This window comes from Pseudorca crassidens, chromosome X, assembly GCF_039906515.1.
Source record: "Pseudorca crassidens isolate mPseCra1 chromosome X, mPseCra1.hap1, whole genome shotgun sequence".
In the NCBI taxonomy this organism is placed as follows: domain Eukaryota; kingdom Metazoa; phylum Chordata; class Mammalia; order Artiodactyla; family Delphinidae; genus Pseudorca; species Pseudorca crassidens.
Window position 1 is genome coordinate 126,949,208 of NC_090317.1, and position 26,049 is coordinate 126,975,256.

The following is a 26,049-nucleotide window of genomic DNA, read 5'->3' on the forward strand; positions in this document are numbered from 1 at the left end:
TAACCATTTGAAAGTGACCAATTCATTGGCATTTAGTACAGTCACAGTGTTGTACAATTCCTGCCTCTATCGAGTTCCGAATTATTTTCATCACCCCAAAAGAAAACCCCACACCCATTATGTAATCACTCCCCATTGTCCCCTGCCCCCAGCCCCTGGCAACCACCGATCTACCTTCTGTCGCTATGGGTTTTTGCCTGTTCTGGACATTTCATCCAAGTGCGTCATACAATATGTGGCCTTTTGTGTCTGGCTTCTTTCACTTATCATAATACTTTCAGGGTTCATCCATGTCATAGCATATATCAGTCTTTCATTCCTTTTTATGGCTGAAAAATACTCCATTGTATAGATGTGCCCACAGATGTAATTTTTATAGCCAAGATATATTTCTTTATAAAATCCAAAACTTTAAGAGCCATTAGGAGATGCAAGAGGAGATCTGTCTTTTAGTGTAACCAGGTTGAAGTTTTTCTAAATTAAATGGAAGAGTACAGACCTAGAATTCTCTTCCTGGCTGCTACCAGCTAGCTCTGTGGTCTTGTATAAATGAGCATCAATGCCCTTCATTAGAAAATAAGTAACTAGCTTATGGCTAAATCATTTAAAGGTTGTTTCTTTGCTCAAAAATTCCCAGTACCCTACACAGTATCCTGCACATAGTAGGTCCTCGGTGGTGTTTATTGAACTTCCTGAAATACCAAAATCAAGATTATGAGTCTAGCATAGTTTGATGTGCTCAGAAGTGGTTTACATCATCCCATAATTTTCGTGTTCTTAGAAGAATCACTTGCATTGTTAATTAGTCAAAATGTTCTGCTATTAATAATAACTTTCCCAATCAACATGAGAGTCCACTGCAGGAGACCGATACCTACCAATAGCTTGCTTTATAGATTACAAACGAGAAGTCTACCTAGCAACCTTAATGAAGAGGGGAAATGGTGGACCCATCAGGGGAATTTGTTAGGAAGCTCATGTATATTTTCCATGGCATCTGCTGGGAATATGGTGCAAGAACATGAAGACAAGGAGAATGAAAACGAGCCTGACAAAAACTCCTTTTTTAATGTTTATTTTAGGGAGAGGCTAGTCATTGATTAAACTAATCCAATATCTGGAAACATTCTTTTTTAATCTTCACTTTGCCTTTTATGCAGCTTGAAATTTGGAAGACTCTTCTTTGCAGTGGAGCAGGGTTGAGTCTGAAAAGAACAAACAGTTTCCCAGGCAGATGTGTGAAGAAATGCCTGGAGCTGTGTGCTTCTCGCTGGGGTTAGATGTGCGGGGGCCAGAGGGTTAAATACACAGCAAAGTGAAATATGAATATTCTTTCGCCTCCATGGGGAATTTTGTCCCGATAGTGAAAAGGAAGGGAGGAAGCCATTCTTCTGTTTTCCCAGTTCCTCTGCCTCCTCTCGTAGCTTATACTCATTTGCATTGTGTTGCCTGTTACGCCATTCCGAGATGTTTCTTGAGGCTCACGTGTAAAAACAGCAATGGTGGGCTTCCCTGGTGGCGCAGTGGTTGGGAGTCCGCCTGCCGGTGCAGGGGACACGGGTTTGTGCCCCGGCTCGGGAGGATCCCACATGCCGCGGAGCGGCTGGGCCCATGAGCCATGGCCGCTGAGCCTGCGCGTCCGGAGCCTGTGCTCCGCAGCAAGAGAAGCCACCGCAATGAGAAGCCCACGCACCGCAACGAAGAGTAGCCCCCGCTCGCCGCAACTAGAGAAAGCCCGCGCGCAGTAGTGAAGACCCAACACAGCCAAAAATAATTTTATAAAACCACGATTTCTTAATGATATTTCTTTTCCTTTTATTTTTTCACTCCTATGCAGTGATGGTAAAAGCCAGCTTGACATTTCTAAAAAGTTGTTTTGTTTCAATTACAGAGTCTCCATGGCAACGGCATCATCCCAGGTGCTAATTCCTGAAATCAACCTCAACGACACCTTTGACACCTTTGCCTTAGATTTTTCCCGAGAGAAGAAATTGCTAGAATGTCTGGATTACCTTACAGGTATTGTCTTTTGTGTTTTCTTTAATACTGGGTACGTTCAGTGATACTTCATTAGGAATGAAGTCTAATATCCCCGTAAAACATTTTTGGTATTCCTTTGGTTGGTTTGTTTCTTTGTTTGTTTTCCAAGCAAAATAATACAGTCCAAGACTAAACTGGGCACAGAGGCAAAAAGAGAATCTCGGTCACTGAAAGCATGTTGACCACCATTTCCCGCACTCTCGGCGTGTGGGTACCACACATGATACCTCTGTTGGCCATCAGAGAGGTACATGGGGCAGCGTGGCTGTTTTCCATTTCATGTCAGCAAGGCAGATGACTCTCACAGTGCCTTGGCAGAGAAAAACTTCGCAGCTGACTCTAATGGGGTATCTACTCTGCCCTGGCTCTTTGTGTTTGTTTAATCTTCCCAACATCGAATTGAGGTGAAGTATTATAATCCTCATTTTGCAAACGACAGAGGTCATCCATCTTGCTAGAGGTCAGATAGCTAGGGAGAGGCAGAATTAGGATTTAGCTCAGGTCTGTACAGACTCCAAAGACCTCCTTACTTTCTAGTAAAAGACGCAATTTCGTCTTGGCAAAGGTCACCATGGCAGATGTCCCAAAAATCACACTTGTGTTCCTGGTGCCACGTTTCACTTCTGTGCTTTTTGATAGGCATTTTTTTGGGGGGTGGGGGTGGGGGGGTGAGGTCAAGCTTAAAAAACGAAAGCAGCCATAATAAAAGAAACCTCTGGCTACTCCTTTTCCTAACCATGCTTCCAAATTTTTCTTAGCCGTCGACCGCTAAGGCAAGAACTGACCACATTCGCTCATAGAATGTGGACTGTTTAGATGACTTTATTTGTGTTATCCAGAGCCGCGGGGGCCGCGGGGAATTCAGTGAAGCTCCGCGTCTACAGTGAAGCCAGCTGTGCACTGAATTTAGAATGTGCCACTTTCAAGAGACCACATCCCTAACTTAGCGCGGCACCAGTGTCTCCACCCTCATTGTGTATGTGTGTTCGTGGGAGAGCAGTTGGGAAAGGGGAAGCAGGAGAGACGGAGCATTGGGTGATGTTTATTTTTACAGTCTGTGGCTAGAAAGCAAAGGATTTCTATGTTCAAGGAGCACTGTACCCAGATCAGTGTTTTTCTTTGCCTGCACCCGAGGTGCCGGTTTTAGCCTTGGTGCATTTGCAAAGGGAGGCGAGTCACCCCAGAAACATCTTCTTATCTTAGGTGATTCTTTCACACCATACGATGCCTATGAAGGAAGAAATAAGTTGACTCAAAAAGCACGTCCAGTAAGAAACCAAACTCGATTTCAACTATTTACGAATGTAGCTTTTCACTCTGAGATTTACCTCAACTAACACCATGCCACAGAACTTTCTAGGATGATAGAAACACTCTGCACTGTCCAGTAGGATACCTGCTAGCCACGTGGGGCTGTGTTGAAAACCTGAAATGTGGTTAGTGAGTTTTTACTTTTGTTTCACTTTAATTAAGGTGAAATGTAAGGGGCCACACGGAGCTCGTGGCTACTGTGTTGGACCAGGCAGGTGAGCCTTTCTCGGGCGGAGATGCTTTCTATGATGGCATCCTATTAAAAATCTCCTGTTTTCTTATATCATTTGGGAATGAGTGTGGTCACAGCAACAGAAAATCCAGTTAGCAGTGACTAAACCCATCAGACAGTGTTCCTATCACAGAAACAGGAGAACAGAGGCTTCTGTTGCCGTCCAGGGCTGGGCAGCGGTTCAGTGATGACGTCGGACCCCAGGCTCTTCCTCTTTTTGTGCTCTGCCACCGTCATTGTCTTGCCACGTGACTGCAGAACTACTCCACCTCCAAGCGTTATGCCCAAGTTACAGACAAAAAGAGAGGGACAGATGGGAAATGATGACCAAAAGCTCTGTCAGCCAAGTCTGTTTATGAGGAAAACCAAAAGCTTGCTCTGAAGATCCATCGTGTCTTGTGGCAAACTTCCACTCGTGTCTTGTAGGCTAGATCCATGTCATAAGGTCGCGCCCAAGGGCAGAGAAGGCCAAAACATGTTGGGCTGGGCACGTGGCCATTCTGCACAGAATCAGTGTCTTATTGTCGAGAATGTCCTTCCCGTTTCCCCAAAGTTGTTTAAGAGCATTTCAATAACGTATGCCCATTCTAATCTCTATGTGAATGCCAGAGTACTGACTGCAGGGGAAACTGTGAAAGTGGTTTGCACTGACTTGTAGAGTGTACGCCATATATCATCCCGATGGCTGTTTATGCCAAACTAAAGACCATATGGGGTACCTGCTATTACGCCTTCTTAGCTGTCACCCTCCGATACAAATTTGGACCATTTCTAGACATAACATCGATCCTGGCCATAACATACAATGCTCGGCTGATACTGCCAAGTCCAAATAGTTTATCAGACGTTCGTAAGCAGGAACTGGAGTGTTTGTGGAGTATTAACCCACCATTTCTTGTGTCCTGTTTATGACAGAGGCAAGAAAATAACAGCTCTGGTATACCAACTGCATGAATATTGAAACTGGCAGTGTGCTGCTGTTCTCGTTTACTGTAAGCTGGATATTGACTTTTCAGGACAAACCCATTGGCTTTATAATCAAAACAGGGTTAGTCTGCCTGGCTGTGAAAACAAGATTCTTTTTTTCGCCTCTGAGATGCCTCTAAATGGTATGTCAAGTGAATAACCCGGAGGGGTGACATTCCCTCCCTGATTACAGCCCCTGCCACGTGTCTCCCAGTTACCTGCCTATTTCAAACACAGTGTTCTTTTTATTTAATCATGTATTGCGATGCAGAGAGAACCAAATCTTTCTACGTTGGTTGATGGAGAAATAATTCAATGAACTGTTTAGATGATGGGAGAGTAAATATTTCTCCACTGACCCATGCAGGGTGATCCCACACTAACAGGGACCACACGGACAGTAATAAGCATGTTTATGATGCAGCTGGGCCTCCTCCGTGGAAGGCGTCTCTCGATCGGTAGCACTTATTCATCCGAGTCACAGCACATGGCACTAAATCTTTGTTTTTCACTAATAAATTCTACCATTTTTTTCAATTTTTAAAAAATTTCAGCTTTATTAAGGTATAATCGACAAATAAAATTGTAAGATATTTAAAGTATACATCTTAGTGATTTAAGGTTTTTGTTTTCGGATCTTGTTAAAGAAACCTTTCCCCATCCTGAGTCACAAAGATATTCTGCTTCTTCCAGTAGCCTCACTGTTTTACTTTTCCATTTATATCTTTAAGCTCTCTGAAGTTCACCTTTGTATTTAGTGTAAGGTAGGGATTTAACTGAATTTTTCGTCATATTTTAAACCAGTTTTATCAACATAATTTCTAAGCAATCTATTCTTTCCTCATGAAGATGGCTTTGCCACCTTTGTGGTGCTGCCTTTTTTGTACGTCAAGTTCTACGTATCATGGGTCTATTTCCAAGCTTTCTATCTGTTCTTTTTTTTTTAAACATCTTTATTGGAGTATAATTGCTTTACAATGTTGTGTTAGCTTCTGCTATATAACAAAGTGAATCAGCTATACGTGTACATATGTCTCCACATCCCCTCCCTCTTGCGTCTCCCACCCTCTCTATCCCACCCCTCTAGGTGGTCACAAAGCACCGAGCTGATCTCCCTGTGCTATGCGGCTGCTTCCCACTAGCTATCTGTTTTACATCTGGTAGTGTATATATGTCCATGCCACTCTATCACTTTGTCCCAGCTTACCCTTCCCCCTCCCCATGTCCTCAAGCCCATTCTCTATGTCTGCATCTTTATTCCTGTCCTGCCCCTAGGTTTTTCAGAACCTTTTTTTTTCCCCTTAGATTCCATATATATGTGTTAGCACACGGTATTTGTTTTTCTCCTTCTGACTTACTTCACTCTATGACAGACTCTAGGTCCATCCACCTCACTACAAATAACTTCAATTTCGTTTCTTTTTATGGCTGAGTAATATTCCATTGTATATATGTGCCACATCTTCTTTATCCATTCATCTGTCGATGGACACTTAGGTTGCTTCCATGTCCTGGCTATTGTAAATAGAGCTGCAGTGAACATTGTGGTGCATGACTCTTTTTGAATTATGGTTTTCTCAGGGTATGTGCCCAGTACTGGGATTGCTGGGTCGTATGGTAGTTCTCTTTTTAGTTCTTTAAGGAACCTCCATACTGTTCTCCACAGTGGCTGTATCAATTTACATTCCCACCAACAATGCAAGAGGGTTCCCTTTTCTCCACACCCTCTCCAGCATTTATTGTTTGTAGATTTTTTGATGATGGCCATTCTGACTGGTGTGAGGTGATACCTCATTGTAGTTTTTTGTTTGTTTGTTTTTGTTTTTGTTTTTTGGCGGTACGCGGGCCTCTCACTGCTGTGGCCTCTCCCGTTGCGGAGCACAGGCTCCAGACGCGCAGGCTCAGCGGCCATGGCTCACGGGCCCACCGGCTCCGTGGCATGTGGGATCTTCCCGGACCAGGGCATGAACCCATGTCCCCTGCATCGGCAGGGGGACTCTCAACCACTGCGCCACCAGGGAAGCCCACCTCATTGTAGTTTTGATTTGCACTTCTCTAATGAGTGGCAATGCTGAGCATCCTTTCATGTGTTTGTTGGCAAGCTGTATATCTTCTTTGGAGAAATGTCCGTTTAGGGCTTCTGCGTATTTTTGGATTGGGTGGTTCTTTTGATATTGAGCTGCATGAGCTGCTTGTATATTTTGGAGATTAATTCTTGGCTTCATGTGCAAATATTTTCTCCCATTCTGAGGGTTGTCTTTTGGTCTTGTTTATGGTTTCCTTTGCTGTGCAAAAGCTTTGAAGTTTCATTAGGTCCCATTTGTTTATTTTTGTTTTTATTTCCATTTCTCGAGGAGGTGGGTCAAAAAGGATCTTGCTGTGATTTATGTCATAGAGTGTTCTGCCTATGTTTTCCTCTAAGTTTTATAGTGCCTGGCCTTACATTTAGGTCTTTAATCCATTTTGAGTTTATTTTTGTGTATGGTGTCAGGGAGTGTTCTAATTTCATTCTTTTCCATGTAGCTGTCCAGTTTTCCCAGCACCACTTATTGAAGAGGCTGTCTTTTCTCCATTGTATATTCCTGCCTCCTTTATCAAAGATAAGGTGACCGTAGGTGCGTGGGTTTCTCTCTGGGCTTTCTATCCTGTTCCATTGATCTATATTTCTGTTTTTGTTGACACTAAATCTTGCATGTGGATATTTCAGGAGACAGATGTATGAAGTCATATTCCAGAAAGAATGCTTTAAGGCTCTGTAGAGCCCTTCTATCTTGATGCACAACTTTCTTTTTCAAGTTATCTCTTTTTTTTAATTTACTTTGTTGAAGTATAGGTGATTTACAATGTTGTGTTAGTTTCAGGTGTACAGCAAAGGGATTCAGTTACACATACATACATATATATATATATATATATATATATATATATATATATATATATATATATATATAGTATACACAAGCTTCCGGCAAAACCCAAATGAACTTTTTAGCCAACCCAATATATTCTTTTTCATATTCTTTTCCATTATGGTTTATCACAGGATATTGAATATGGTTCCCTGTGCTATACAGTAGCACCTTGCTGTTTATTCATTCTATATATAATAGTTTGCATCTGCTAGTCCCAAACTCCCAATCCATCCCTCCCGCACCTCCCCTCCCCCTTGGCCAGCACAAGTCTGTTCTCTGTGTCTGTGAGTCTGTTTCTCTTTCATAGATAAGTTCATCTGTGTCATATTTTAGATTCCACATGTAAGTGGTATCATATGGTATTTGTCTTTGTCTGCCTGACTTACTTCACTCAATATGATGATCTCCAAGTCCACGGCACATGGCATTATTTCATTTTATGGCTGTGTAGTATCCCTTAATGCACACCGTGACGCAGTGGCTGCTGCAATAATGTCTGTGGAATTCAGTATCAATAGACTGAGCTGGGCTAACTGACTTTATGCCACAGATGTAAAAGGGACTTGCTTCGTACGATATGTGTCCCGCATGTATCGTCAAGTGGCAAAGTGCAGAGTACTAAAACAATTCAAGTTTTAAATTTTACCATTTTCATCAACTTTCCTCCCTCTTGGGGTTTCTTTAGGACTAATCCATCCTCATCAAAGTTTCACGCAGGAAAGCGTTCTCTAATAGTGTAAGCAAACGTTGCTCATCTGTCGGACGCAGATATGTTTTCTCGTTTTCAAGTTAGGTTCTGGTGTACAGAAGAATGGAAGAAAAGGCCTGGATCGACGCTTTAAACCAGGGCTCGGCAAACGCTGACTGTAAAGGGCCAGATGGTAAATATTTTAGTCTTTGCAGGACATATGGTTGCAACTACTCAATTCTGCTATTGCACAAAGGCAGCCAGAGACAGTCCATAAGTGAATGAGCCTGGCTGTGTTCCAATAAAACTTTATTTACAAAAACAGGCCGTGGGCCAGATTTGGCCCATAGCCATAGCTTGCCAGCTCCTGCTGTAAAATATTATTGCCGGTGCAAAGCACTCACTGCCTAGGCTTTTTCTTGCTCACAGACTCGTCTCATAAAAGCAGTTATTGAAATCAGTCCAGTAGAAGTCCACTTAAAATCATCATTTGGGTAGGATTTAGACTTCTCCACTCCAGAATGTGTTCAAGACATAAAACAGCAGCCTTCCCCAACGATAAGTTAATCAAATGCCAAGGCATCCTGTTTTTCTTGAGGAAGGAAAATGTACTTCTTAGATATGATTGATTGGCAATCATGTTCTTAATTTGACATACCACCTATCAACTGAAAAATGAGAAGAAAACTGAATCACACTAATACATTTTTATAAGGCCTCAAAACATGTAATGAAAGAAAATTTTCAGACACTTATCTGACTGATATGTTATGGGATAACAAACATCAGTATTTTTGCAGTTGGGCGCCTGAATATAAAAATACGTGGCATCTTGTAGCTCAGAGGTTGGCTAACTGGCTCACAGGCCAAATCTGGTCCTCACTTGTTTTTGTAAACAGAGTTCTACTGGAACCTGGCCAGGTCTGCTTGAGTACACATTGTCTCTGGCTGCTTTCACGGTACAGAGGCAGAGTTGAGTAGTTGCAACGGAGACCAGAGGACCCACAAAGCCTAAAATATTTACCATCTAGCTCTTTACCGAAAAAGTTTGCCATCCCCACAATGGGGATGAAATGACAAGAGTTCATCTTTGTTTACTTTTTGTTTGACATGTTTTCTTTCACGAATAAGAGAGTTCGTTTGCTTACCCTTCTGAACATGCTTTCATGATAAATAGAGAGAAGAATACTGGCTGGCTGAAGTCACACTACCTGGGAAAAATCACAGTGATATAACCAGCCAAGCAAATGTTCTTTGGATTGGCATCGTCATCTCTCAGATAGTTCTGATGGATATGTTTTAAAAGGCCTGCTTTGACTGTCAAACATCTCCTTTGAAATGTATCCCAGAGGTGTCTGCTTCTCTGCTGATGACCGTCTTGCTCCCCACAGCTCCCAACCCTCCCACAATTAGAGAAGAGCTCTGCACGGCTTCCTATGACACCATCACCGTTCACTGGACCTCCGATGACGAATTCAGTGTGGTTTCCTACGAGCTCCAGTACACCATATTCACCGGACAAGCCAATGTCGTGAGTGAGTATCGCACGCCCTCTTGACTTCTCTGTTTGGTGACTGTTCTCAGATCGATTGCATTTCTGAATTTAAATATCAAGGGAAGACGAGGACGGAAAGAGTACACAATATTTATCGGCTTGTCTTTCCTAACCAAGAAGATGGTAGCACTCACTCCTACTGTGCTAGGCAAAATAACAGGCCAGATGGCGTTGAAAATTCTTAATCTCTAGCAAACCACATGGACGGCTCTTAAAAAAATATTGTTAAAGGAATCGGGAAACAAAAGGATGAATGCACTAGGAGTCTGTTTGTACATAAGTTAAAGATTAAAAAGCTCTTGTGTTTAGAGATGTATACATAGGTGTAAAAACTATAAATAAAAGTCAGGATGATGGTTGGTTGCCTCTTGGATGGGAGGGCAGTAGCACCACTGGAAAAACATGGGGAGATCATGGGGTTAACAGCACTTTCTGGGTGGGAGTTATATGGTTTAGTCATTATATCATACATTAAGTTTTCTTTTCTGAGTGTTACTTCAGAATTTTTTTGTTGTTATTAACCTTGGGTCTGTCTATGTCACTTTATTTTAGTTTTTATTTCATATTAGAGTATAGTTGACTTACAGTGTTGTGTTAGTTTCGGGTGTATAGCAAAGTGATTCAGTTATACAGATACGTATATCCATTACTTTATAGATTCTTTTCTCATATAGTTTATTAGAGAATAGTGACTAGAGTTCCCTGTGCTGTACAGTAGGCCCTTGTTGGTTATCTGTTGTATATATTAGTAGTGTGTAGATGTTAATCCCAAACTCCTAATCTATCCCTCCCCCGACCTCTCCCCTTTGGTAACCATAAGTTTGTTTTTGAAGTCTGTGAGTCTGTTTCTGTTCTGTACACAAGTTCATTGGTATCTTTTTTTTAGATTCCACATAGAAGTGATATCACAGGGTACTTGTCTTTCTGACTTACGTCACTTAGGATGATAATCTCTAGGTCCATCCATGTTGCTGCAAATGGCATTATTTCGTTCTTTTTTATGACTAGTTATTATTACAGGATAGTGAATACAGTTCCCTGTGCTATACAATAGGACCTTGTTGTTTATCCATTCTGTATGTACTAGTTTGCATCTGCTAGTCCCAAACTCCCACTCCATCCCTACCCTGCCCCCACCCCCACTTGGCAACCACAAGTCTGTTCTCTGTGTCAGTCTGTTTCTGATTCTTAGAGAAGTTCATTTGTGTCATAGTTTAGATTCCACATATAAGTGATATCACGTGGTATTTGTTTTTCTCTTTCTGACTTACTTTGCTTAGTATGAGCATCTCGAGGTCCATCCATGTTGCTGCCAAGTGGCATTATTTCATTCCTTTTTATGTCTGAGTACTATTCCATTGTGTATATGTACCAAATCTTCATTATTCACTCCTCTGTCGGTGGACATATTTAGGTTGCTTCCACGCTTTGGCTATTGTAAATGGTGCTGCAGTGAACACTGGGGTGCATGTATCTTTTCAAATTATGGTTTTCTCTGGATATATGCCCAGGAGTGGGATTGCTGGATCATATGGTATAGTTCTATTTTAAGTTCTTTTCGGGAACCTCCATACTGTTCTCCATAATGGTTGTACCAATTTACATTCCCACCAACAGCATAGGAGGGTTCCCTTCTCTCCACACCCTCTCCAGCATTTATGGTTTGTAGATTTTTTAATGATGGCCATTCTGAGCCGTGTGAGCTGATACCTCATGGTCGTTTTGATTTGCATTTCTCTAATAATTAGTGATGTTGAGCATCTTTTCACGTGCTTTTTGGCCATCTGTATGTCTTCTTTGGAGAAATGTCTCTTTAGATCTTCTGCCCATTTGTTCACTGGGTTGTTTTTTTGATATTGAGCTGCATGAGCTGCTTTTGTATATTGTGGAGATTAATCCTTTGTCAGTTGCTTTGTTTGCAAATATCTTCTCCCATTTTGTGGGTTGTCCTTTTGTTTTGTTGATGGTTTCCTTTGCTGTGCAAAAGCTTTGAAGTTTAATTAGGTCCCATTTGTTTATTTTTGTTTTTATTTTCATTACTCCAGGAGGTGGATCCAAAAAGATATTGTTGCAATTTATGCAAAGATTGTTCTGCCTATATTTTCCTCCGAGCGTTTTATAGTATCTGGTCTTACATTTAGGTCTTTAATCCATCTTGAGTTCATTTTTGTGTATAGTGTTAGAGAATGTTCTCGTTTCATTCTTCAACATGTAGCTGTCCAGTTTTCCCTGCAACACTTATTGAAGAGGCTGTCTCTTCTCCATTGTATATCCTTGCCTCCTTTGACATAGATTAGTTGACCATAGGTGCATGGGTTTATTTCTGGACTTTCTATCCTGTCCCACTGATCTATATTTCTGTTTCTCTGCCAATGCCATACTGTTTTGATGACTGTAGCTTTGTAGTCAAGGAGCCTGATTCCTCCAGCTCTGTTTTCCTTTCTCAGGATTGCTTTGGCTATTCGGGGTTTTTTGTGTTTCCACACAAATGTAAAATTTTTTTGCTCTAGTTCTGTGAAAAATGCCATTGGTAATTTAATAGGGATTGCATTGAATCTGTAGCTTGCCTTAGGTAGTATACTCATTTTGACAATATTGATTCTTCCAATTCAAGAACAATATTGATTTTTCCAATTCCTTTCCATCTGTGTGTGTCATCTTCAGTTTCTTTCATCAGCATCTTATAGTTTTCGAGTACAGGTATTTTGGCTCCTTGGGTAGGTTTATTCTTAGGAATTTTATTCTTTTTGATGTGATGGTAAATGGGATCGTTTCCTTAATTTCTCTTTCTGACCTGTCATCGTTAACATATAGAAATGCAAGAGATTTCTGTGTATTAATTCTATAAGCTGCAACTTTACCAAATTCATTGACGAGCTCAAGTAGTTTTCTGGTAGCATCTTTAGGATTTTCTATGTATAGTATCGTGTCCTCTGTAAACAGTGGCAGTTTTACTTCTTTTCCAATTGGGATTCCTTTTATTTCTTTTTCTTCTCTGATTGCCAAGGCTAGGACTTCCAAAGCTATGTTGAAGAAAAGTGGTGGGACTGGGCATCCTTGTCTTGTTCCTGATCTTAGAGGAAATGCTTTCGGCTTTTCACTGTTGAGTATCATGTTAGCTGTGGGTTTGTCATATATGGTCTTTATTATGTTGAGGCTCTGTGCCCACTTTCTGGAGAGGTTTTTTTTATCATAAATGAATGTTGAATTTTGTCAGAAGCTTTTTCTGCATCTATTGAGATGATCATATGGTTTTTATTCTTCAATTTGTTGATTTGGTGTATCACACTGGTTGATTTGCGGATACTGAAGAATCCTTGCATCCCTGGGATGAATCCCACTTGATCACGGTGTATGATCCTTTTACTGTATTGTCGGGTTCGGTTTGCTAGTATTATGTTGAGGAATTTTGCATCTGTATTCTTCAGGGATATTGGCCTGTAATTTTCTTTTTTGTGTGCTATCTTTGTTTGGTCTTGGTATCAGGGTGATGGTGGCCTCGTAGAATGAGTTTGGGGGTGTTCCCTCCTCTGCGATTTTTTTGGAAGAGTTTCAGAATGATAGGTGTTAACTCTTCTCTAAATGCTTGGTAGAATTCGCCTGTGAAGCCATCTGCTCTTGTGATTTAAAAACTCCCAACAAACAAAAGTCCATTTTCAATTTCAGTACCTGTGATTGGTCTGTTCACAGTTTCTATTTCTGCTTGGTTCAGTCTTGGGAGATTGTACCTTTCTACGAATTTGTCCATTTCTTCTAGATTGTCCATTTTATTGGCATAGAGTTGCTTGTAGTAATCTCTCATGATCCTTTGTATTTCTGTGGTGCCTGTTGTAACTTCAACTTTTTCATTTCTAATTTTATGGATTAGAGCCTTCTCCCTTTTTTTCTTGATGAGTCTGGCTAAAGATTTATCGATTTTGTTTACGTATTCTTTGTCTCTATCTCCTTTCTTTCTGCTCTGATCTTTAGGGTTTCTTTCCTTCTACTAACTTTGGGTTTTGTCTCTTCTTCTTTCTCTAGTTGCTTTAGGCATAAGGTTAAGTTGTTTATTTGAGATTTTTCTTGTTTCCTGAGGTAAGATAGTATTGCTATAAACTTCCCTCTTACAGTCGCTTTTGCTGTGTCCCGTAGGTCTTGGGTCATCAGGCTTTCGTTTGTCTCTAGGTATTTTTTCATTTCTTCTTTGATTTCTTCAGTGATCCATTGGTTGGTTAGTAGCATATTGTTTCACCTCCACGTGTTTGTGTTTTTTTACAGTTGTTGTTTTTTTTGTAGTTGATTTCTAATCTGATAGCGTTGTAGTTGGAGAAGATGCTTGATACGAGTTCAATTTTCTTAAATTTACCGAGGCTCGCTTTGTGACAGCATTGTGATCTCTCCTGGAGAATGTTATATGTGCCTTTGAGAAGAATGTGTATTCTGCTGCTTTCAGATGGAATGTTATATAAATATCAAGTAAGTCCATCTGGTGTCATGTGTCATTTAAGGCCTGTGTTTCCTTATTGATTTTCTGTCTGGATGATCTGTCCGTTGATGTAAGTGGGGTGTTAAAGTCCCCCACTATTACTGTGTTACTGTTGATTTCGCCTTTTATGGCTGTTAGCATTTGCCTTATATACTGAGGTACTCCTTTGTTGGGTGCATATACATTTACAATTGTTTTATCCTCTTCATGGCTTGATCCTTTGATCACTGCATATATATAGTGTCCTTCTTTGTCTCTTGTAACAGTCTTGATTTTAAAGCCTATTTTGTCTGACATGAGTATTGCTACTCCAGCTTTCTTTTGATTTCCGTTTGCATAGAATACCTTTTTCCATCTTCTCACTTTCAGTCTGTATGTGTCCCTAGGTCTGAAGTGGGTCTCTTGTAGACAGCACATACACGGGATTTATTTTTGTATCCGTTCAGCCAGTTTATGTCTTTTGGTCAGAGTATTTAATCCTTTTACATTTCAGGTAATTATCAATATGTATGTTCTTACTGCCATCTTGTTCATTGTTTTGGATTTGTTTTTGTAAGTCTTTCTTTTTTCTTCCCTTCCTCTTTTGTTCGCTTCTCTTGTGATTTGATGACTGTCTTCAGTGTTGTGTTTGCATTGCTTTTTCTTTTTTAATTCATTACTCTGCATTCTTCTTCAGGTAGATTACCTACCTCCACTTCACTTAGTTGTTCTTCTGGGGTTTTAGCTTGTTCCTTTGTCTGGAATATATTTCTCTGCCGTCTCATTTTGTGTAACTGTCTGTGTTTGTGGTCTCTGTTTCTCAGGCTGCACGTTTGCAGTTCCCTCTTTCTTCTGGTGTCTGCACCCTGGTGGGTGAGATTGGTCCAGAGGCTTGTGCAGGCTTCCTGGTGGGAGGGACTGTTGCCTGCCCCCTGGTGGGCAGGGCCATGTCAAGAGGTGCATTTAGGGGAGACTGTGCTCAGGACGACTTCAGGCAGACTGTCTGCTGATGGGTGGGTCTGTGTTCCCACCCATCAGGCAGACTGTCTGCTGATGGGTGGGTCTGTGTTCCCACCCTGTTCATTGTTTGGCCTGAGGTGTACCAGCACTGGACCCAGGCGGTGGTGGGGGGCGGGGGGGGGGCAAGGTCTCGGTGCCAGAATGGCGATCTCCGGGAGAGCATACGCCGATGAGTATTTCCTGGGGCCTCTGGCCCTTGCCCCTACAGTGAGCCCCAGCCAACTCCCTAGGAGACCCTCCAAGACCCACAGGTAGGTCTGACCCAGGCTCCTGTCGAGTCACTGCTTTGCCCTGGGTCCCAGTTCACAGGAAGCCTCATGTGTGCCCTCCAAGAGTGGAGTCTGTTTCCACCTGTCCTGTGGGGCTCCTGCACTCAAGCCCTACTGGTCTTCAAAGCCAAATGCTCTGGGGGCTCCTCCTCCTGATGCCAGACCCCGCAGGCTGGGGAGCCTGAAGTGGGGCTCAGAACACTTACTTCTGTAAGAGAACCTCTGCGATATAATGATTTTCCATTTTCTGGGTCACCCATCTGGCGGGCATGGGATTTGATTATATCGCAGAAGCACCCCTCCTACTGTCTTGTTGTGGCTTCTTCTGTCTTTGGATGTAGAATATCTTTTTTGGTAGGTCCTAGTCTTTTATGTCAGTGGTTGTTCAGCAGTTTTGATTTGGGTGTTTTCATGCGAGGAGGTGAGCTCAAGTTCTTCTCCTCTGCCATCTTTGTCTCCGGAATCTATTTCACATTTTTTTTAAAGGATTTCAGAGGCGAGCAGGGCCATCTTCTGAAATATTAACAATTGTTCCCCACCTAGGAAAATTTTAGACCTTATTTGAAACACAGAGAAGCCCCTCTCTCACTGGGGCCCATGAGATACTCCGTATCGGAGACAATGTGATGATCTAGAATAGCAGCAAGTAGCTGGTCAGAGAGATGATAATAGAGGAAGCACTCCCTCTCACCCTGCAGTTATCTGAATTAAGTACATGGCAAAGGACGAGAAGAAATGTATTTTTAGGGGAGCAAGTTGGAAAGCTTCTTTAGCAAATAAAAATAGAATATGCCAAAGTAGAAGAGGACAGAATAGCAGTCACTTCTCAACAAAGAAATGTTTTGAATAAATCCACACCAACCTTGCTTTCATTATATAAACCTTTTTGTAACTACACTGTTCTTTCCTAGCACAAGTAATTCTGAGGCACATGACGCTTCAAGTAGAAATTTGATTTAGGAGTAATTAAAAGAGTGATGCAGAAAGACCCACACCTCTAAGGGGCTAAAGTATAAGTGACTCATAGCAACAAATGGCCCCCCCTCCCTATATCCCCTTTTCCCAGCTTCCCCTCCTGACCCCTCTGACCTTTCACTCCTTAATCAGCCTGCCTTGGAAGCTTTTCTTAAAATCTTACTTAGCTTTTATTACAATCTTCTAAGAATGTGTAATTTTGGAGCAAAAGGGAAAATCAGGAAACGTTGAGAACAGCTTTGGCAAGAAGGCATAGAGAGGGCAGAGATGGTACAACCAGAAGGTCTTGGGGCAAGTGATCACTAAGTCTTGAAAGAGAGTGGGTACCTATCAGTACAGTAAAGGCATAGCAGCCAGCCATGTTAAGCAAACCTATAGAGACAGAAGGTGGCAGGGTGCAGTGGGAGATCTCGTCTAATTAAGCCTGGCTAGAGAGCTGAGTGAGGAAGGGGAGACGGAGAGAAATGAAGATAGAGAAACAGAACCAGGACTCCACCCCGTACAGGTCTAGTTCTTACCGTTTGTGCATCTGGAGTCAGCTGGGGGTCAGCTAACCTGCTGGTGTTGGTTAGGCTCCCTCGTAGCTCAGGCTGGTAACTGGCGCATCTCCACTGCTGGACAGCTCTCTCCTGCAATCTACCTCAAGCATGTTCTCCAGGGGACTGCGGAGGTGAAGGCAGATGGCTGGGCCCAGTTGCCCACATGCTTTGCAAGCCTGTCTTTGTCACGTTAGCTGACGTGCCATTGGCCAAACCCATTCCCACGAGTGAGCCTGGAGTCACAATGAGAGGCCTGCAAGGTTATACAGCAAACAAAATGCGTGGATACAGCAAGAAGGAAGGGAGTGGGGCCAGAGGACCATCTGCTGTAGAGCCTTAGCTCCGTACCAGCACGTCATTCCATCCCCAAGATGAAAGGAAGATACCTGTTGCTCGAAACTTAGGGTTTCCCAGGTGACTAAACTGTGACTACCTTGACTTCCATGCTGTTGGCATGGAAAAATATACCAAAAAAAGACACAAGAATGGAATAGATGAGAAAAGGCCACACCTGTAGAAATCCAACAACAACAATACTACTGAAATTAGAGCTTTACGTTGGGTGATGCCAGAGAAGGGGATTTGTTCCCAGAAAGCAGTTACCACAAGGAAATAAATGCACGTGGCTTAACGAAGGTTACAGACCTGCCTTTTGTTGTTGTTGTTGTTCTTACAATTTTTTTTATCGAAGTGTGGTTGAGTTACAATATTGTGTTAGTTGCAGGTGTACAGCAAAGCTTCAGTTATTTTTTCAGATTATCTTGTAAGAACCTATAATGGAAAGTAATACAGTTCCCTGTGCTATACTGTAGGTCCTTGTGTAGCTAGTATTTTTAATTTTTATTTTATATTGGAGCATAGTTGATCTACAGTGTTGTGTTAGTTTCAGGTGTACAGCAAAGTGATTTCGTTATACATATATCCATTCTTTTTCAGATTCTTTTCCCATATAGGTTGTTACAGAATACTGAGTAGAATTCTCTGTGCTGTACAGGGCAAGATCTGCCTTATTTAAAACGTAGATGCTAAAAAGGCCTGTCCTCCCAGGACAGATGGAAACCAGTGACACTGCACTTGTTCATCTAACTGGGGTACTCTAGTCAGCTTGTTAGTATCAGCATTTGTTTGTCTCTTTAATGTCTATTAAAGCAGTAGAGTGAAGTCCCAAGGCCTACAGGATCAAATGCAAGAAGAAATTTAGGGCTTCCCTGGTGGCGCAGTGGTTGGGAGTCCTCCTGCCGATGCAGGGGACACGGGTTCGTGCCCCGATCCGGGAAGATCCCACATGCCGCGGAGCGGCTGGGCCCGTGAGCCATGGCCGCTGAGCCTGCGCGTCCGGAGCCTGTGCTCCGCAACGGGAGAGGCCACAACAGTGAGAGGCCCGCGTACCGCAAAAAAAAAAAAAAAAAAAAAAAAAAAAAAGAATAAATTTAGATGAATGGTAACTGAGATGTAAACATTCTCAGATTATTTTTTCTTTTGTAATTTAATCTTTATTTTATATTGGAGGATAGTTGATTTACAATGCAGCGTTAGTTTCAGGCGTACAGCAAAGTGAATCAGTTATACATACACGTATATCCATTACTTTACAGATTCTTTTCTCATATAGGCTTTTAGAGAATAGTGACTAGAGTTCCCTGTGCTGTACAGCAGGTCCTTGTGGGTTATCTGTGGTATATATAGTAGTGTGTAGATGTTAATCCCAAACTCCTAATCTACCCGTCTCCTGACCTCTCCCCTTCGGTAACCACAAGTTTGTTTTTGAAGTCTGTGAGTCTGTTTCTGTTCTGTACGTAAGTTCGTTGGTATCATTTTTTTTAGACTCCACATAGAAATGCTATCATATGGTACTTGTCTTTCTCTTTGACTTGCTTCACTTAGTATGATAATCTCTAGGTCCATCCATGTTGCTGCAAGTGGCATTATTTCATTCTTCTTTTATGGTTGAGTACTGTTCCATTGTGTATATGTACCACATCTTCTTTATTCATTCCTCTGTTGATGGACATTTAGGTTTGCTTCCGTGTCCGTGCTATTGTAAACAGTGCTGCACTGAACATTGGGGTGCACGTTTTTTTTCAAGTTATGATTTTCTCCTGATCTATGCCCAGGAGTGGGATGGCTGGGCCGTATGGTCGTTTTAGTTTTAGTTTTTTTTTTTAAGGAACCGAGATACTGTTCTCTATAGTGGCTGCACCAATTCGCATTCCCACCAACAGTGCAGGAGGGTTCCCTTTTCTCCACACCCTCTCCAGCATTTGTTATTTGTAGATTTTCTGATGATGGCCATTCTGACCAGTGTGAGGTGACACCTCATTGTAGTTTTCACTTGCAATTCTCTAATGATTGATTAGTGAGGTTGAGCATCTTTTCATGTGCTTTGGGGCCATAGATAATTTTTTTCTTAACTATCACGCAGAGTTGTAGTGATTGAGGGAGATCTGGATTTGAATCCCAGCTTTGGACCTCACTAGCTCTATAATTTGGGGCAAATTATTGAACATCCTCTGTTTCTTCATCTGTAAGAAGAGGTCATGTTTTAACCTCACATGGCTGAGGCATTAAAAGTAAAGGTCTTTTAGCCCTGTGTTTGCCAGCGTTAGCACATAGCTGTTCAAAGTTACTGTTCCTACAGAAATATAGCCTAGACTCACCCGTCATTATATTTTACTTTTTGTCGTATCATAAAGGTCGGTCGTGCAATCTGCCCGGATTATCTACATAATGGCATTTTACACAGTCTCCTCGTGAAAGGCCTTCCTCGCATGTTGTTTGTTCTTCTGTCCCACCGTTTGAAAGGACTACCCTTTGCAGATGTTCTATTGAATAAGATCTAAGAGTACAAACGCTACTGGAAAGAAGGAGAAGGAATGCTCCAAAGCTGGCTGTAGCTCATGTGCCACTAGGCAGTGTTCTACTGTCCCTAGGTCACAGTTCCTGCACTTGTCATAATAAATTCTAGTTCATTGCCCTCAAGTGACTTTAGTGAAGGAGAATTCGATACTATCTATGGAGCTTTTTAATCTTGTAAAAAGACTCTCTCTAATCAAATTCATACACTCTTAATGACAGTTAATTTTTTATTTTTCGTTGTTACGAACAGGCTTACGACTACAGATGTTAACGAACTGCTTATGAGAAATAGCTATGTATTCAATTTTACAGTTTTTTCCAGAACTACTTTTAATGCATCATTGCACATCTTCAGTTGGAGCCTTCCTTCTCCTAGCAGCCTATTATTTTTATTCTTGGCAAAAGTCAAAAGATCCGTGTCTTCAAGCCTTCATGGCAAAGTAATTATCTGTATTTAATTTGTTTTAGTCATTTTGAAAACATTCATGAAAGTTATGAAACATATACTATGTGGATTGAGAAGAAGGAAAAGAATGTTCACTTACGTCCAATCTGTTCAAAGAAACAAAGGGTGTGAGAAGCTGGTGTGCAGCCTCGCTGAAGGGCGTCCGTGTTGCATAGTGTTTTATACATAATGTTTTACTGTAAGATGACAGGCAGTTGCTCTGAAGTCCCAGACGTAACTCGGATCTTGGGAGGAGCGGCATCATGTAGGGAGATGCTTCTGACCCCTCGTCAATGAGAGAGAAAAAGTACAAAGTCACAAAACTCAATTATTGTATTGTGAACTGATCATCTTCCAAGTTGCACTGTTGTTTGAATACTTCAAGCTGAATTGGAGAAGGTGAATGTTGGCACTCCCTCCAAGATGATTGGAAACGAATTGAGAGAAAAGTAGAGGTTTCAGTCAGGACGGTTATATGGATGGTTCGTAAAGTGATGAATGAATAAAACCTGGTCAACGGTCTCAGCACAGCGGGGTGGGTATCAAGGCAGAGAAGTCTGGCGCTTGGCACCATATGCAAGAAGTTAAGTGGTGCTGGCACTAGACCGACACTAGCAATGCAATAATGGTGTGCGCTGAGGCATCCCACCAACTGCACCCCCGAAAGAGAACGGTCGATGTTGCTTTCTTGGCGTTTGTAATCAACCTCTCAGTTATGACCTTGGCCATGATACTAATATAAAGGTAAGCCTAAATAGTTAGCGTTAGCATTCATCAAAGCAGATTGTCCCAGGGTAAAGAAAGATAGCCAATCAATCAAATTTTACTACTCCGTAAACATTTTGTTCTTTTAATATCCAAGTAAAATAATTAGTGACCTGTTCGCAAACTAATCAGGATGGCCAGCGTCCCTCTTTTGGTTTGGAAAAGTTTTCTGAAACATATTAAATCTTTTTCTGTTGGGTTAAGGCTTCGGATTGTGAGCCAAGTTGGAGTTTGCAGCGATTTCAGACATCTGCTCTATGATGTTGCTGAAAGCCTTCCGCCACCGCATTAAACCCAGCTTTGGGGTTGTACAGTGATGTAAAGTTTATTGAAACATTTTTACATTTGCTTTCTTTGACCACAGTACTCATTTCGCTGTAACATATGCAATTAAATAGGAACAGTGTAAACACAGTGACATTGATAGGATTCTCATTTGATTATGCTGTTACTGTTTGCATTTGTGCTGGACTGCTGTTGACAAAGGTCTAGGAATATGAGTGGATTGCCCTAGGCAGTGGAAAAGCTCATCGTTTTGTTCTGTTTTTTAACTAATTTTTTATTGGCGTATAGTTGACTTACTTACTTACAATGTCGTGTTAGTTTCAGGTGTACACAGCACAGTGATTCAGTTACACATACATATATTTTTTCAGATTCTTTTCCCTTATAGGTTATCACAGAATATTGAGTAGAGTTCCCTGTGCTATACAGTAGGAGGTTGTTGAGTATCTGTTTCATATAGAATAGTGTGCATATGTTCATCCCAAACTCCTAATTTGTCCCTTCGCCTTTGGTAACTGTAAGTTTGTTTTCTGTGTCTGTTGCTTTATTACTAGTGTAATGCTCTTATTAAATATCTAAAGTGAGTTACACGCGCTGCCAGGGCTTCCGCTTTGGGACTAGAAGGGCCAGCTTCCGTGCAACAGGAGTTCAGTCTCCAGAGTACTCGCTGGGATTTGGGCTTCAGGAGAATGTGGGGCTACGTCCGTGCTGACGGGACCTGGGTTTGCTCAGGATCTGCCCAGGGAGGCACTACTGGGAGTAAAAGTTCCCTGACCAGGGATCGAACCCGCGCCCCCTGCCGTAGAAGCACAGAGTCTTAACCACTGGACAGCCAGGCAATTAAGAAGAGGCTTCACTTGGGGGAGGTCAGTGACAAGGAGGGTAAGAAAAAGCATGCTTTAATGAGGCTGTAGATGAGAGGATTCAGCATGGGAGTGAGCACACCATACTGCACAGAGACCGTCAACGCCAGAGGGGATCCCAAAGTTGGCATGAGGCAGCAGAGAAACCCTGAGTCAAAGAAGCAGCTCACTGCAGTGAGCGGAGAATCTACAGCTTACAAGTGGGAGAAAAAGATGTCCGAGAGACACACAAGGCCCCTCGTCTGGATTTCGAGTGCTTAGAGGGGGACAAAGAGGAGAAGAGTGGAAAAACCATCTGGCCCACTGTAGCTCCCCAAAGCACAGGCCCAGCCTGTGCTGGGGAAAGGGGAACAGGTGCGATGTGCACTGAGGTTGAAAGTAACGGGGAAGTTGTGAAATAATTATTGGATAAAGCAAGGGGGAAAACAGAAATTGGAAAAAAGTTAAGTTTGGGGTTAAGCCCTGCTTGACAACATATATATCCCACCCACTCCATCCATACACACACGCCAAGCTCGTTTTAAAGACATTTGGATTTGGTGGGAAGATGGCAGAGTGGAAGGACGTGTGGTCACTCCCTCTTGCGAGAGCACCTGAATCACAACTAACTGCTGGACGCTCATCAACAGAAAGACACTGGAACTCACTGGAAAAGATACTCCACATCCATAAGACACAGTAGAAGCTAGAGTGAGACAGTGGGAGGGCTGCAATCACAATAAAATCAAATCCCATAACCCCTGGGTGGGTGGCTCCCACAGGACTGGAGAACAGTTAGTTATACCACAGAAGTCCACCCCCTGGAGTGAAGTTTCTGAGCCCCACGTCAGGTTTCCCAACCTAGGGGTCTGACAATGGGAGGAGGAATTCCCAGAGAATCGGACTTCAAAGGCTAGCTGTATTTGATTGCAGGACTGGGGGAAAGAGACTCCACTCCTGGAGGGCACACACAAGGTAGTGTGCACATCCGGACCCAGGGGGAGGGAGCAGTGACCCCATAGGAGACTGAACCAGACCTACCTGCTGGTGTTGGAGGGTCTCCTGCAGAGGCGGGGAGGGGCTGTGGCTCACCGCAGGGACTCTGGCAGCAGAGGTTCAGGGAAGTGCTCCTTGGCATGAGCCCTCCCAGAGTCCGCCCTTAGCCCCACCAAAGAGCCTGTGGCCTCCAGCGCTGGGTCACCTCAGGCCAAACGACGAACAGGGACTGAACTCAGCCCCACCCATCAGCAGACAAGCAGATTGAAGTTTTACTGCTCTCTGCCCACCAGAGCAACAGCCAGCTCTACCCACCACCAGTCCCTCCCATCAGGAAGCTTGCACAAGCCTCTTAGATAGCCTCATCCACCAGAGGGCAGACAGCAGAAGCAGGAAGAACTACAGTCCTGCAGCCTGTGGAACAAAAACCACATTCACAGAAAGACAGACAAGATGAAAAGGCAGAGGGCTATGTACCAGATGAAGGAACAAGATAAAACCCCAGAAAAACAACCAAATGAAGTGGAGACAGGCAACCTTCCAGAAAAAGAATGGAGGCAAAGGTAGTGAAGATGCAAGAAATGTTTCACAAAGACCTAGAAGACTTAAAGAACAAACCAACAGAGATGAACAATACAATAACTGAAATGAAAACTACACTAGAAGGAATCAATAGCAGAATAACTGAGGCAGAAGAACGGATAAGTGACCTGGAAGACAGAATGGTGGAATTCACTGCTGCGGAACAGAATAAAGAAAAAGGAATGAAAAGAAATGAAGACAGCCTAAGTGACCTCTGGGACAACATTATACGCACCAACATTCCCATTAGAGGGGTCCCAGAAGGAGTAGAGAGAGAGAAGGGACCAGAGAAAATATTTGAAGAGATTAGAGTCAAAAAACTTCCCTAACATGGGAAAGGAAATAGCCCCCCAAGTCCAGGAAGCACCGAGAGTCCCAGGCAGGATAAACCCAAGGAGAAACACGCCGAGACACATAGTAATCAAACTGGCAAAAATTATTACTGAAAGCAACAAGGGAAAAACGACAAATAACATACAAGGGAACTCCCATAAGGTAAACAGCTGATTTCTCAGCAGAAACTCTGCAAGCCAGAAGGGAGTGGCATGGTATGTTTAAAGTGATGAAAGGGAAGAACCTACAACCAAGATTACTCTACTGGGCAAGGATCTCATTCAGATTCAGTGGAGAAATCAAAAGCTTTACAGACAAGCAAAAGCTAAGAGAATTCAGCACCACCAAACCAGCTTTACAACAAATGCTAAAGGAACTTCTCTAAGTGGGAAACGCAACAGAAGAAAAGGACCTACAAAAACAAACCCAAAACAATTAAGAAAATGGTAATAGAAACATACATATCAATAATTACCTTAAAAGTGAATGGGTTAAATGCTCCAACCAAAAGACACAGGCTCACTGAATGGATACGAAAACAAGACCCATATTTATATATGCTGTCTACAAGAGACCCACTTCAGACACATACAGCCTGAAAGTGAGGGGATGGAAAAAGACATTCCATGCAAATGGAAATCAAAAGAAAGCTGGAGTAGCAATGCTCATATCAGAGAAAATAGACTTTAAAAGAAAGAATGTTACAAGAGACAAGAAAGGATACTACATAATGATCAAGGGATCAACCCAAGAAGATGTAACAATTATAAATATATATGCACCCAACATAGTACCTCAATACGTAAGGCAACTGCTAACAGCTATAAAAGAGGAAATCGACGGTAACATAGTGATAGTGGGGGACCCTTAACACCTCACACCAATGGACAGATCATCCAGACAGAAAATTAACAAGCAAACACAAGCTCTAAATGACACAATAGACCAGCTAGATTTAATTGATATTTTTAGAACATTTCACCCAAAAGTGGCAGAATACACTTTATTCTGAAGTGCACATGGAACATTCTCCAGGACAGATCATATCTTGGGTTACAAATCAAGCCTTGGTAAATTTAAGAAAATTGAAATCATATCAAGCATCTTTTCCAACCACAACACTATGAGATTAGAAATGAATTACAGGGAAAAAAACCCCATAAAAACCACAGACACATGGAGGGTAAACACTACGTTACTAAATAACCAAGAGATCACTGAAGAAATCAAAGAGGACAAGACAAGTCTGTCCACTCTCACCACTCTTATTCAACATAGTCTTGGAAGTTTTAGCCATAGCAATCAGAGAAGAAAAAGAAATAAAAGGAATCCAAATCAGAAAAGAAGAAGTAAAACTGTCACTGTTTGCAGGTGACACGATACTATACATAGACAGTCCTAAAGATGCCACCAGAAAACTACTAGAACTAATGAATGAATTTCGTACAGTTGCAGGATACAAAATTAATGCACAGAAATCTCTGGCATTCCTATACACCAGCAACGAAAGATCAGAAAGAGAAATTAAGGAAACAATCCCATTCGCCCCTGCAACAAAAAGAATTATAAACCTAGGAAGAAACCTACCAAAAGAGGTAAAAGACCTATACTCAGAAAACTATAGGACACTGATGAAAGAAAGCAAAGATGACACAAAAAGATGGAGAGATACACCGTCTGCTCTTGGATTGGAAGAATCAATATTGTGAAAATGACTCTACTTCCCAAAGCAATCTACAGATTCAGTGAAATCCCTGTCAAATTACCAATGGCTTTTTTTTTTTTTTTTTTTTTTTACAGAACTAGGACCAAAAAATCTTAAAATTTGTATGGAGACACCAAAGACTCCAAATAGCCAAAGCAATTTTGAGGGGAAAAAACGGAGCTCGAACAACCAGGCTCCCTGACTTCAGACTATACTACAGAGCTATAGTAATCAAGACAGTATGCTACTGGCACAAAGACAGAAATATAGATCAATGCAACAGGAGGGA

At 42.1% G+C, this 26,049-nt stretch overlaps 1 protein-coding gene and 1 long non-coding RNA gene across 9 annotated transcripts in view; one reads left to right on the plus strand and one right to left on the minus strand.

Annotated features, from left to right (window-relative positions):
• The window catches only part of MID1 (midline 1), a 636,259-nt gene that overhangs the window by 591,472 nt on the left and 18,738 nt on the right, over positions 1-26,049 (plus strand). For 5 of the 6 annotated variants that reach the window (XM_067724015.1, XM_067724016.1, XM_067724018.1 and 2 more), the window contains 2 exons: positions 1,892-2,019; positions 9,541-9,684. In XM_067724015.1, coding sequence (XP_067580116.1) covers positions 1,892-2,019; positions 9,541-9,684 — 272 coding nt within the window. The remainder of the gene's footprint in view (positions 1-1,891; positions 2,020-9,540; positions 9,685-26,049) is intronic. The other variant, XM_067724019.1, reaches the window with a different exon arrangement.
• LOC137217345 (uncharacterized) overlaps positions 1-26,049 on the minus strand; it is a 240,702-nt gene that overhangs the window by 67,760 nt on the left and 146,893 nt on the right. Inside the window, exons 3-4 of one of the 3 annotated variants that reach the window (XR_010940072.1) lie at positions 20,353-20,538; positions 3,063-3,268 (exon numbers count right to left, since the gene is read on the minus strand). The exons of 1 other annotated variant lie outside the window; for it this stretch is intronic. This is a non-coding gene — a long non-coding RNA (uncharacterized lncRNA). Of the gene's footprint in view, positions 1-3,062; positions 3,269-20,352; positions 20,539-26,049 lie in introns of those variants that run through there. One more of the 3 variants, XR_010940071.1, reaches the window with a different exon arrangement.